At 52.3% G+C, this 11218-nt stretch overlaps 2 protein-coding genes across 2 annotated transcripts; one reads left to right on the top strand and one right to left on the bottom strand.

The window, feature by feature from the left end:
* Positions 1–76: 76 nt before the first annotated feature.
* On the top strand, positions 77–4603 carry noa1 (nitric oxide associated 1). The gene is made up of 9 exons (XM_069719544.1): positions 77–414; positions 933–1886; positions 2149–2313; positions 2385–2495; positions 2681–2772; positions 2877–3008; positions 3114–3230; positions 3842–3959; positions 4053–4603. Exons 1-9 carry the CDS (start codon positions 213–215, stop codon positions 4292–4294), a joined length of 2133 nt encoding a protein of 710 aa, XP_069575645.1. The 5' UTR covers positions 77–212; the 3' UTR covers positions 4295–4603.
* Positions 4604–4974: 371 nt separating this feature from the next.
* On the bottom strand, positions 4975–10456 carry rest (RE1-silencing transcription factor). The gene is made up of 6 exons (XM_069719509.1): positions 10337–10456; positions 9016–9285; positions 8340–8882; positions 7951–8111; positions 7769–7852; positions 4975–6876 (listed from the first exon to the last, which is right to left on the bottom strand). The coding sequence occupies exons 2-6, from the start codon at positions 9261–9263 to the stop codon at positions 5156–5158; spliced, it is 2757 nt and encodes a 918-aa protein (XP_069575610.1). The 5' UTR covers positions 9264–9285; positions 10337–10456; the 3' UTR covers positions 4975–5155.
* Between the last annotated feature and the right edge of the window lie 762 nt (positions 10457–11218).

Below are 11218 nucleotides of genomic sequence, written 5' to 3'. Positions count from 1 at the left end.
ATGATCATTACCATTTCCTATTGATCCTGTACATGTACCCATGCGCCTTGTTCAATTTACGTCATTGAATAAAATATTTTTTCCACCGGAATAATGATGTGACGACTTTTACGTCACATCCTTTAAGGAAGTAGCCCGTGTGTGTGAGCGGGTCTCGTGCGGTCGAAGTTCAGAAAAGTTCGGTGTGTTCGGGAGTGCGCGCGGCCGTCAGCATGCTGAAGGTGCTGCTGGTGAGCGTCCGCCGCCAGGTGTGGAGGAGCGTTTGTTCTGACGCCCGCCGCGTCCCTGCCGGAGCGCCGCCACCGCCGCGGCGCTCACAGACCGCTGCGGCACGCAGTCTGACCCGGAGCGAAGTCTGGACCTGCACCGTGGACCCGAACCTGGATGAGCAGTTCGTGTTCCTGGACTGTACAGGTGAGACCGGTGGAACCGGTTATCCTCGTGCAGCTTTAAACATGAAGGATGACGATGGTTACTTGGCGATGCTTACGATACTTGATGATATTTTCGATACTTGACAGAGCGCACGCATGATTTGGTCCAAAACTAAAAACATGAAAGATTATTTGATCTTCATATTGTGGCTGAAAGTTTGTTTCCAGTCAGTGAGGATCAGGAATGAATATATTTTATATATTGATAAGATATTACTGGTTCTGGTTATTGATCAAACACTGATGACGGGTTCTGTTGGTTTTTTTGTAAAAACATCAAACATCATCAAACTTTTTCTTTGACAGTTTTTATTGTGTGTGTGTGTGTGTGTGTGTGTGTGTGTGTGTGTGTCACTAGTGACGTGAATGATCCGCCCACATCACTCTTTGGTACTGGTTCTGATCAGCATCCATCTGTACAACCCAGCTGCACTGTTGCCTGGTTACAGGTGAGACTGTAGTACCATCACAAGTTCTTCTTCCTCTCCCCTGGTTCAGATCCAGAGGAGGACCCCCGCCAGGAGGAGAAAGACCTCCTCTGTCAGCTGAGTGTCCCCTCCTCCTCTACTGGTCCCGGTCCTGGTTCTGATGATCCAGTCTCCCCTCAGAAACAGCTGAGGTCTCTGGAGCGCCAGCTGCAGGTGTTGAGGGGCGGAGCCCTGCAGGTGGCGGAGCCAGACATCCGGTTCCAGGACGTGGACTTCCCGCTGGACGAGAGCCTCGTCGCCGCAGCAACCAAGAAGAAGAAGAACAAGGCGCAGAAAGGCGAGCACAAGATCTTCGGCAGCGCCGACGTGGACGAGCCGGTCAGCGACACCGGCTGCTCGGGCTGCGGCGCCGTGCTGCACTGCAGCGCCGCCGTCGTGCCCGGATACCTGCCCAGCGAGAAGTTCAAGGTGCTGCAGCAGGAGGGGCGACTGGGCGGAGCTACCTGCCAGCGCTGCCACCTGCTCACCCACCACCACAAGGCCCTGAACCTGCAGCTGTCCAGGGACCAGTACCGGGCCGTGGTGCGGCAGGTCCGGCCCCTCAAGGCTCTGGTGCTGCTCGTCGTGGACCTACTGGACCTGCCCGACTCCATCGTCCCCGACCTGCCCGACCTGGTGGGCGCCAACAAGCACATCGTCGTCCTCGGCAACAAGATCGACCTACTGCCCGGCGACTCGCCCAACTACCTGCAGCGGATCCGGTGCCGGCTCTCTCAGTACTGCCGGGACGCCGGCTTCGGCGCTCAGGTGACCGACGTCCATCTAATCAGCGCCAAGACCGGCTACGGCGTGGAGGCGCTGATCTCCAGCCTGCAGCGGTCCTGGAGCTACAAAGGAGACGTGTACCTGGTGGGCAGCGCCAACGCCGGCAAGTCCACCCTGTTCAACACGCTGCTGGAGTCCGACTATTGCAAGACCCGCGCATCGGACCGCATCCACCGGGCCACCATCTCACCCTGGCCCGGTCAGCACCAGACTCCATTCACCTTTCATCCAATTTAAGAAGGTTTACATTAACACAGCTGAAGGTTTTTGGAACCTGAAAACAAACACAAACAAACATAAACAAACACACCTGAACACATCCAGGAAGTTTAAACATAAACAAACACAGTTATTTATTTATTTCACCGTTCAATAAATAACGATGTAAATCAAAGTGTCCCTCCTTTGTCCTCTGACCTGCTTCATGTCTCCTGTTATCCTCTGTGCCGCGGTGCATTCAGGGACCACTCTGAACCTGCTGAAGTTCCCCATCATCAACCCGACTCCATTCCGGATGTTCCGGCGCCGGCAGCGCCTGCAGTCTGCGGCACAGCAGACGGAGAGCGAGCTGTCGCAGGACGAGCTGCGGCGGCTGCAGCTCTTCAGCCGGCACGGATACTTAGTGGGTAAGTGGGGAAGAAAGGGGGGAGGCGGGGGGAGGGTCACTTCCTGTTTACTCACCTGTCCACCTGCTCAGGTCGGGTTGGTAGAACGTTCCAGACCGACGGGACCGGACGGACTGAGATCCAGTTTGATCCCGACAGTTTGGCGTTTGGAGAAAACGAAGACGGAGACACAGCGACGGCAGGTGAGATCTGATTGGACGAGGGAGCAGTGATGTCATCGACTCCAGATTCAGACACAAAGTAGTTTCATTGTTTGTTTGTTTCAGTTATTGATTTTATTAATGATTGGAATGATCGACTTTATAGAACGATAACCATCAGAGAGTGACCTCTGACCTGTCTGACCCTGTGTGACCTCTGACCCCAGCCTCCAGCAGCTCCATGGACCAGCTGACCCACAACGAGCTGAAAGACGCCCACTGGTTGTTTGATACTCCAGGAATCATGAAGGAGACCGATGTGAGACGACATCATCATCTTCATCATCATCACCTTCATCATCATCACCTTTAAACCCCCTTATCTTCTCTGTCTATCTCTCTCTCTGTCTGTCTGTCCCTCAGGTCCTCCAGCTGCTGACTGAACAGGAAGTGATGTCAGTGGTTCCGACCCAGGCGATGGTTCCGAGGACATTTGTGTTGAAGTCGGGTCTGAGTGTGTTGGTGGGAGGACTGTTCAGGATCGACGTCCTGCAGGTCGGAACAGACCGATCACTACATCACTGATCAATACAGGTTATATCATATCAGGTTATTGATCAGATATGTATTGATCAGAGATTTATTGATTGTCCTCTTCAGGGTCAGAAGTCCTGCTGGTTCTCTGTTCTGGTTTCTGGTCGGGTTCCGATTCACATCACCAGTTCAGAGAAAGCTGCTGCTGTTTACCAGAAACACGCAGGCCACGCCCTACTAGGGGTGAGTAACATGGTCACATGGTCACATGAACACATGGTCACGTGAACACATGGTCACATGGTCACATGAACACATGGTCACATGAACATATGAACACATGGTGACATGAACATATGAACACATGGTCACATGAACATATGAACACATGGTCACATGAACACATGAACATATGAACACATGAACACATGGTCATATGAACACATGGTGACATGAACATATGAACACATGGTCACATGAACACATGGTCACATGAACACATGGTCACATGAACATATGGTCATATGAACACATGGTCACATGAACACATGGTCATATGAACACATGGTGACATGAACATATGAACACATGGTCACATGAACACATGGTCATATGAACACATGGTCACATGAACATATGAACACATGGTCACATGAACACATGAACATATGAACACATGAACACATGGTCACATGAACATATGGTCACATGAACATATGAACACATGGTCACATGAACATATGAACACATAGTCACATGAACATATGACCAGAGGCTGCTGTCTGCATGTCTCGGCAGTCCTTCAGTGTTGTAACACTACTGTCACTGTCTCTGTGTCCCCGTGTTGTGTTCAGGTTCCTTCAGGAGGTTCTGAGAGGATGAAGTATTTTCCATCGTTGGTTCCTCAGGACTTCCTGTTGGAAGGTCGAGGACACCTGGAGGCTGCTGCTGACATCACACTGTCCTCTGCAGGTACACGCACCTGTCTGCCTCTCACCTGTGTCTCTGTTTCACCTGTCTGTCTCTCTGTCTCACACCTGTCTGTCTGTGACCTGTCTGTCTCAGGTTGGGTGGCGGTGACGGCGGGGGAGGGGGACCAGGTCCTGTTGCGTGTCCACCGTCCTCCGTCTGCAGGTGTCTGTCTCCGGTGTCCTCCGCTGCTTCCTCACGTTGTGTCTCTGAAAGGAGGACGGATCAGAAAGTCCTCTGCCTACAGACCTCACAGGAGGGCGGGGCTTCTGGACGGCGGTCTGTCGGCACGCGGAGCCGAGCGGATTCAGGTGAACCAGAAGAAGAACAGGAAGTGACCTGATGGGGAGGAAGAGCCATCTCTACTTCCCGTCTCTGCCGTCTGACTGTTGATTGGATGCTGCAGGCTGTTCCTCACCGTCCTCTAACCCCACCTCTGTAAACGGACCCGTGACCTCAGTGATGTTTGAACTCGTGTCAATCAGTTAATCAGCTGATCGATCAGACCGCTTCCTGTTTGGATCTGTGGTTCTGGCTCTAGTTCTGGTTCTGTGTGGAACATTTAAACTGACTGATATTGATCAGCTGATCGATCAATAATCTTCTTTGTTGTCTGTGACTTTAAATAAATCTCCAGGTGTTGATCAGCTGATTGATTATTGATTGCTGAAATGAGACAAACATCAAAATGTTCAGTTTGAAATTTTTATTTAAAAAACAGGTCAAAGGTTAAAGGTCAACGTGCTGTTAATGAACCTGCTGACATCAGACAGGAACTTGGTTGCTTCCTGCTTCCTGTCTGATGTCACAGAGATGGTGGAGGTGGTGTCGTATTGATCGGTCGCTTCATCACACCACCTCCAGTGTCTCAGCATCACCTGCTGCCATGGCAACACATTCTGTCAGAGGGACATACAGTAAATCTACACATCTTTATTTCATGGTGAAGGACCACCCACTCAGGAAACAGGAAGTCATTCTGGCGTCTCCACTAAATTATTGCACGACTTATTGAGACGTCCAGGATTGGACCGGGTTAAAGTTCTGACGAAGGCCCCTGAGAGGCCGGACGAATTCGACGAGTCCTCTGCAGGTCTCCGGATGTTTTCAGTTCATATCTACAGCCATAAAGACACAGCTGATGGCGAGCTGACCGGGACACTGTCCGTTCGCAGAGGCGTTGCCGTGGCGACAGCTGCTCAGTTCTGTGCGGCGGCGGTGCGGTCCATGTAGTAGACGTTGACTAGGTGGCGGTTCAGGTGGCGCCGGTACTCCGCCTCCAGCGGGAACGTGCGGTCGCAGAAGATGCACATGTGATTCTTGAGCTGCGTCGGCGCCGGGATCTCGTCGGTGGGCGTTTCGGGGTCGTTGGCCATCTTACCCGACCCGGCGCCGGTCCCGTTGAGGCCCGAGTCGTCGCTGCCCTCGGAGGCGCTGTCGCTGATGTCACTTCCTCCTTCGTGGCTGCTGTGGATACCCTCGTCGTCCTCGCCGTCGGCCGGTTTGGTCCGCTGCCCTGGAAGCGCCAGAGAAGGCGGCGATGCGGGCTTGAGGAAGGTCGACGCCGGCTGGTCCTTGGCTGGAGGAGGCGTGTCCTCCCCTGAGCTGGAGGTGGGCGACGCGTCCGTCTCGTCTGAGGGTTTGTTGGGAGTCTTCTCGGGCTCGGTGGGAGTCGTTCCGTCCGGGGAGGTCTTCGGGGCAGCGGCGGGACCTTCTGGCGACAGACTGATGACTGCAGTCGCCTCGTCTTTGGCTGAGTTGGCGGTCAGCTGAAGGCCCGTGGCTTTCTTGTAGGAGTTCCTGGTCTTCTTCTTTGAAGGCGTGGCAGTTGGACCGGACTTGTTGGTGTCTTCTGGTTTCGACTGCAGCTTCTCAGCACTTGTGGTTTTCATCCGCCGGGTCTTGGATGGAGTCTCCGACGAGGACTTCTTGGACAGATCCAAAGCCTCCACCGCCTTCCTCTTGGTGGCCTTCACCACCTTTTCCTTCTGACGTTTGTCGGGACCGTCGGGTTTCTGCGGAGCGTCTTCGGTAGTTTTCTCTGACTTCTTGGATCCAGACTTCCTGGCCTTGCCGAGGTTCTTGTTCTCCTTCCCGCCACTGTCGTTCTTCTGATGTCCTTTCTCCTTGTCTGCTCTCTGCCTCGCCGACTTCACCTCCTCTGGTCTCTGTTGGTCGGGTTTCTCCAGGTCGGTTTGTTCTCTTTGGGATTTGGGTTCTTCAGCTCGGTTCTGGACGGGAAGCTTCTTGACTCGTCTCTTTGCCTTGTGGTCTGAGTTGACTGGCGGCGTGGTGGTCTGGGTCTGGACTTCTTTACCAGTTGCGGTCTCCGCAGGACTCTCTGTGACCTTCTTCGTCCTCGTCGTAATCTTTTTCTCCGGTTCCACTCGGTCCTTCGCCTTCGCTGGTTTCTCAGCAGCGACGGCAGATTTCTTGGCAGTCTTGTCGGGAGCGTCGGCGTGCTCCAGCTGGCCGCTCCTCCTGATCGACAGATTGATCGGACTCGAGTCCTCGTTTCCGTCGTCCACGTCAAAGTCCTCCTCGACGCTGGATGAGTTGTCAAACTTGTTCTCTTTGCAGTCTGCGTCGTCCTCGGCGCCGTCCGGACCGCCTTTCTTGACGCGCAGTTTGACCTTGGAGACATCTACGGCGACACTGCAGCCGGAGTGCCGGGACTTGATGTGGTACTGCAGGTTGCATTTCTTGGAGGCGGCGTACTTGCAGAGCGGACAGAGGAACTGTCGCGGTTTCAGGTGCAGCTCCACATGCTTCTTGAAGTTGCTGCGGTCGGCGGTCTTGTACTCACAGTACGGGCAGGACAGCGGTTTGGGGCCGTTGTGGACCTGCCGGGCATGCCGAGTCACCTCGTGCTGATTGGCCGCCAGGTAGGTGCAGCTCTCGCACTTGAAAGGACGCTCGCCTGCACACAGGAAGGAGAGACGTGTTATGACGTCGCAGACGACCGAGGACACACGTAAGGGTTTCATGCAGCAGGTGAGTCTGACTGGCGCTCACAGGTGCTTCCTGCTTCCTGTTTCCTGCCGATGACACGTTCACATGCTCCGCCTGCTGTCGTACGACTGTCCATTAAGAAGTTCAGAGAGGGTTCCTGAACGCAGCACAGTGATGCACACGGGATCAATATTCAGAGTTATTGATCATCATCAGCACCTGAATTCTACAAAGTTTTGTGACCAATCAGGAAATCACTGCGTGGGCTCAGGAACACGGTGACATCGCACATGTTGACGTACCAGTGGTCACGTTAACGTGGTCAATAACTCTGAATACTTCCTCATGAAGGTTATTGATCCTGCTGCTCTGTGTGCAACACCGTGCTGTGTTCAGGAACACTCTGAACTTATTATTTGGTTTACTGCCACAGAACAGCTGATTCACAGTCAGACATCTTAAATTGTTTGAACTCAGTCAGACTCAGTTTGTTTGTTCATGCAGGAGATCGTTCACAGCAGAGCAGATCAGCCTGAACAGCTCACCTGTCTCACAGGTACAGGTGAGTCTCACAGGTACAGGTGAGTCTCACAGGTACAGGTGAGTCCTCAGGCTGATCTGATGTCACACACACACAACAGGAAGTCAGCTGATCATCAGGTTACCGTGTTGGTCCGACATCGACGGCTTCAGAGAGAGAAAACATCCACAGTGAGTCAGAGAACACAGATGGACCAGAACTCAGTCTGAGGACCGTCAATCTCACCCATCCCCGAGTCCTGAGTGTCACGTTACATGACCCCAGTAGATCACGTGATCAGTAGATCCCTCGTCTATTAGCCTGCAGGTGTGTCACTGACCTGAGTGCGTCCTCATGTGGCGCGTCAGGTGTGTCTTCTGTGAGCTGGAGTAGTCGCAGTACAGACACTGGAAGGGACGGACACCTGGAGGACAGGAGACAACATGAGGGACAGACATCTAACCTGAGACTGGAGACAGACACAGACGGACAGAGGTAGACAGGTGAGCAGGCTCCTCCCACCTGTGTGTGTCCGGATGTGTTGGATGTAGTTACTCTTCCGGTCAGAGAAGTAGGAACACTGACTGCAGGTGTGCAGTTTACTGGGGAAGTGGTTCCTCAGGTGTTTCCTCCAGTGGTACTGACTGACCGTGGTGTAGGGACACAAGGTACACTTAAACACCCTGCACACACACACACACACACACACACACACACACACACGTTTAATATACACATACGTTTGTTTATTTATTTGTTGTTGTGTGTTAATGTTTTCCATGTCTCAGTTCCTCCTCTAAATCTGTGTGTGTCAGTCACCAACCTCACCTGTCTTCACCTGTCTTCACCTGTCCTCACCTGTCCTCACAGCTGCAGTATCCTGATCTTGGGTGTGTCTCAGGTGTTCTTACCTGTGGTCCTCCCCCTCCTTGCTGTGGTGCTTCAGGTGAGCGATGTAGTGGTCGTATCGGTTGGTGTTGTAACCGCACCGCTCACACCTGATCAGTCCTTTGATGTCACCTGTGGCCGCCGCCTTCCTGCCACTCTCCGCCTCCCCGCCTGCTCCCGGCGGTGACTCGAGTGTCTCCGCCTCCTTGGCTTTGCTCCGCCCCTCCACGCGGTTCACCACCACCATCTTGCTGACGCTGTGTGTTCCGAGGTGCTCCACGAACTCCTGCTCGTTCTGGGCCTGGAAGTGACACGGCTTACAGTGGAACGGCTTCTTCTTCTTCACGCTCTCCGAGGCGGCGGGGGAGGGGCCGTCTTTGCGTTTGCCGCCCTGTGGAGGTGTGGAGGGGCGGGGCTGCGGCCGGCGGGACAGGTCCTCGGCCGCGTCCCCGTCCTCGTCTTCCTCGCCATCGTTTCCTACGACCACGGTGTTGATGCCGGGGCCCGGAGACTCGGGGTACTCGATGATGCACACCTCCCGATGGTTCTGGTTGTCGTAGCTATACCTGAGCAGACAGGTGAGACAGCGACAGGTGAGACAGCGACAGGTGGAGACAGCGACAAGTGGAGACAGCGACAGGTGGAGACAGCGACAGGTGAGTCATTAAGGTGCTGCCGCGCCTCCCCCTCCAACCTCACCTGATGATGCTCTCGTCCTCACTATCTGAGTAGCTGCATCCCACCGTCTTCAGCTCCATCATCTCCTTCTCGTCCGCCACGCTGCCGTCGCCGCCCTCCGCCGCCGTCACCGCCGCCACGTTGGCCAGCATCACCAGCTGAGGGGCCGGCAGCGTCTCCCTGGAGACGTCACTCAGACTCTGTCCGTCCTCCACCAGGGACACACCCACAGGAAACATCTCCACCGAGAAGACTGTCTGAGCGGCCATGATGATGTCAGCAGGGGGGAAACTGGAGGTAAACAACCGGAGGTAAACAACCGGAGGTAAACAGACACTTTTTATAGTTCTTATTTATTTATTTATATCAGTTTTTTGGAGATAAACTCTTTTGTTCTGATTTCAGTTTTTCAAACTTCCGGACAGAATTTAATGAAAGCAGATGAACGAATTGATGACGGATTTATGACGTCACTTCAAACCGATCAAAACTTGTAGAACAGTTTCCTGTTTCTGAGAAGTGATCTGAAGTGAAACCGGTTGCAGGTTCCGGTGAACGGAACCGAACCGACCCGACGGGACAACGATCCAACACACTGTCGGCCATTTTGAAACAGCACCACAACTCGTCGACAGCGACACGGACGTAGAAACACGTTCAGAAGTCCGTCTGGAAAACACCAACTTTAACAGACTTCTTTATAAACACTTTGTTAGCTAAATGTAAACTTTATAAAAACTACCGCAGCAGAAAATTCTCAGTCAGTCTGAAATCTGAGCGGAAGTTTGGTTCCATTAAGCTAAAAAGTTAGTTTAGGTCTTTAGGAAGAATAAAGGTCCCTTTAACGCGAACAGGAGGTGAAACTTTCTAATCCCGAATTAATTCGGGATTAGAAAGTGAGAATGTAGCGTGAGAGTGTTTAATCCGGATCGAAGCCGTGTGTGGGTGAGGTCGGGTCACACCGGGACCGGGTGTTCACGCCGGACCGGGATCTGATCCCAGCTGCTCTGATTTGCAGCGACCATTTCAGGACTTTCTCTAAACTTCGTTGCGGAAGCGCACGAGTCGAATCAAACTGCGGCTTTTCGTGTGCGGTGTTCGGGGTCGGTGCGGAGATTTACGGCGGCTTTAACATCTGTGTCCAGGCGGTGAAGAGGAGGCGGTGGAGGGTCGGAGTGTTAGCCATGGTCCTGATCAGCCCCGGACAGCGCCTTCTTCTCCACCTCACCGCCTCCATTTTCCTCAAACTAACAGCAACTTTTGAGCCGCGACTCTGAGAGAAAACCCCGCAGCAGCAGCTCCCTGCGCCGGCCACCCTCCACCCGGCGGCCCGGCCACTCACCGACTCCTCTCACACGAACTTTACTCCACTTTCAGAGGCTTTTTTCCAGATTTAGAGGTTTTTCTTCGACGAACAGCGCAGAGAGAAAAGTGGACAGAAGTTTCCGCACATTCCTCCACAGCGACGTACAGCTGTGACGTCAGCACGTCGCTGCTGCTGAGCTGGAGCTCCACGAGTGAAGCGAGAAAAGTTATTACAATCAATAGTTATTACAATGAATTAAATCAATAATACAACCGTTTCAGGAAAAAACAGATAAATAACAACAGAAAGTGATGATTATTAAATCACATAAACTCATTTAATGTAAAATTGTCCAAAAACAGCATATCATATGTTGAAACTGAGACATGTTATTGTTTCATGACAAATATATTCTCATGTTGAATTTGATAGCAGCAACACATCTCTAAAAAGTTGTGACAGGATCAACTAAAGATGGAAAAGTTGTGTAAAGATAAAAAAAAAAAAAAAGTGGAACATCTCAGAACTAATCAGGTTACCATGGCAACAGATCAGTAACATGATCAGGTATAAAAGATGATTTCAGAGAGGCGGAGTCTCTCATCAGTGAAGATGGGGAGAGGTTCACCACTCTGAAAGACTGTTTGGGAAAATAGTTCAACAATCTAAGAATAATGTTCCTCAACGTAAAACTACAAAGAATTAGTGGATTTCATCGTCTACGGTTCATAATATCATTAAAAGATTCAGAGAATCTGGAAAAATCAATGAACACAAGGGACAAGGCTGGAAACCAATATTGGATGGTGGTGATCTTCGGGCCCTCAGGCAGCACTGCATTAAAAACACACTATTCTGGAGTGGAAATCACTGCATGGGCTCAGGAACACTTGTGAAAACCATCGTCTGTGAACACAG

The sequence above is a fragment of the Brachyistius frenatus genome, unplaced genomic scaffold, assembly GCF_029030835.1.
Source record: "Brachyistius frenatus isolate BFR_SWC_R1_liver_20210118 unplaced genomic scaffold, ASM2903083v1 Contig_216, whole genome shotgun sequence".
NCBI classification, from domain to species: Eukaryota; Metazoa; Chordata; class Actinopteri; family Embiotocidae; genus Brachyistius; species Brachyistius frenatus.
Note: the sequence above shows the minus strand (reverse complement) of the source record. Positions and strands in the feature narration are given on the sequence as shown.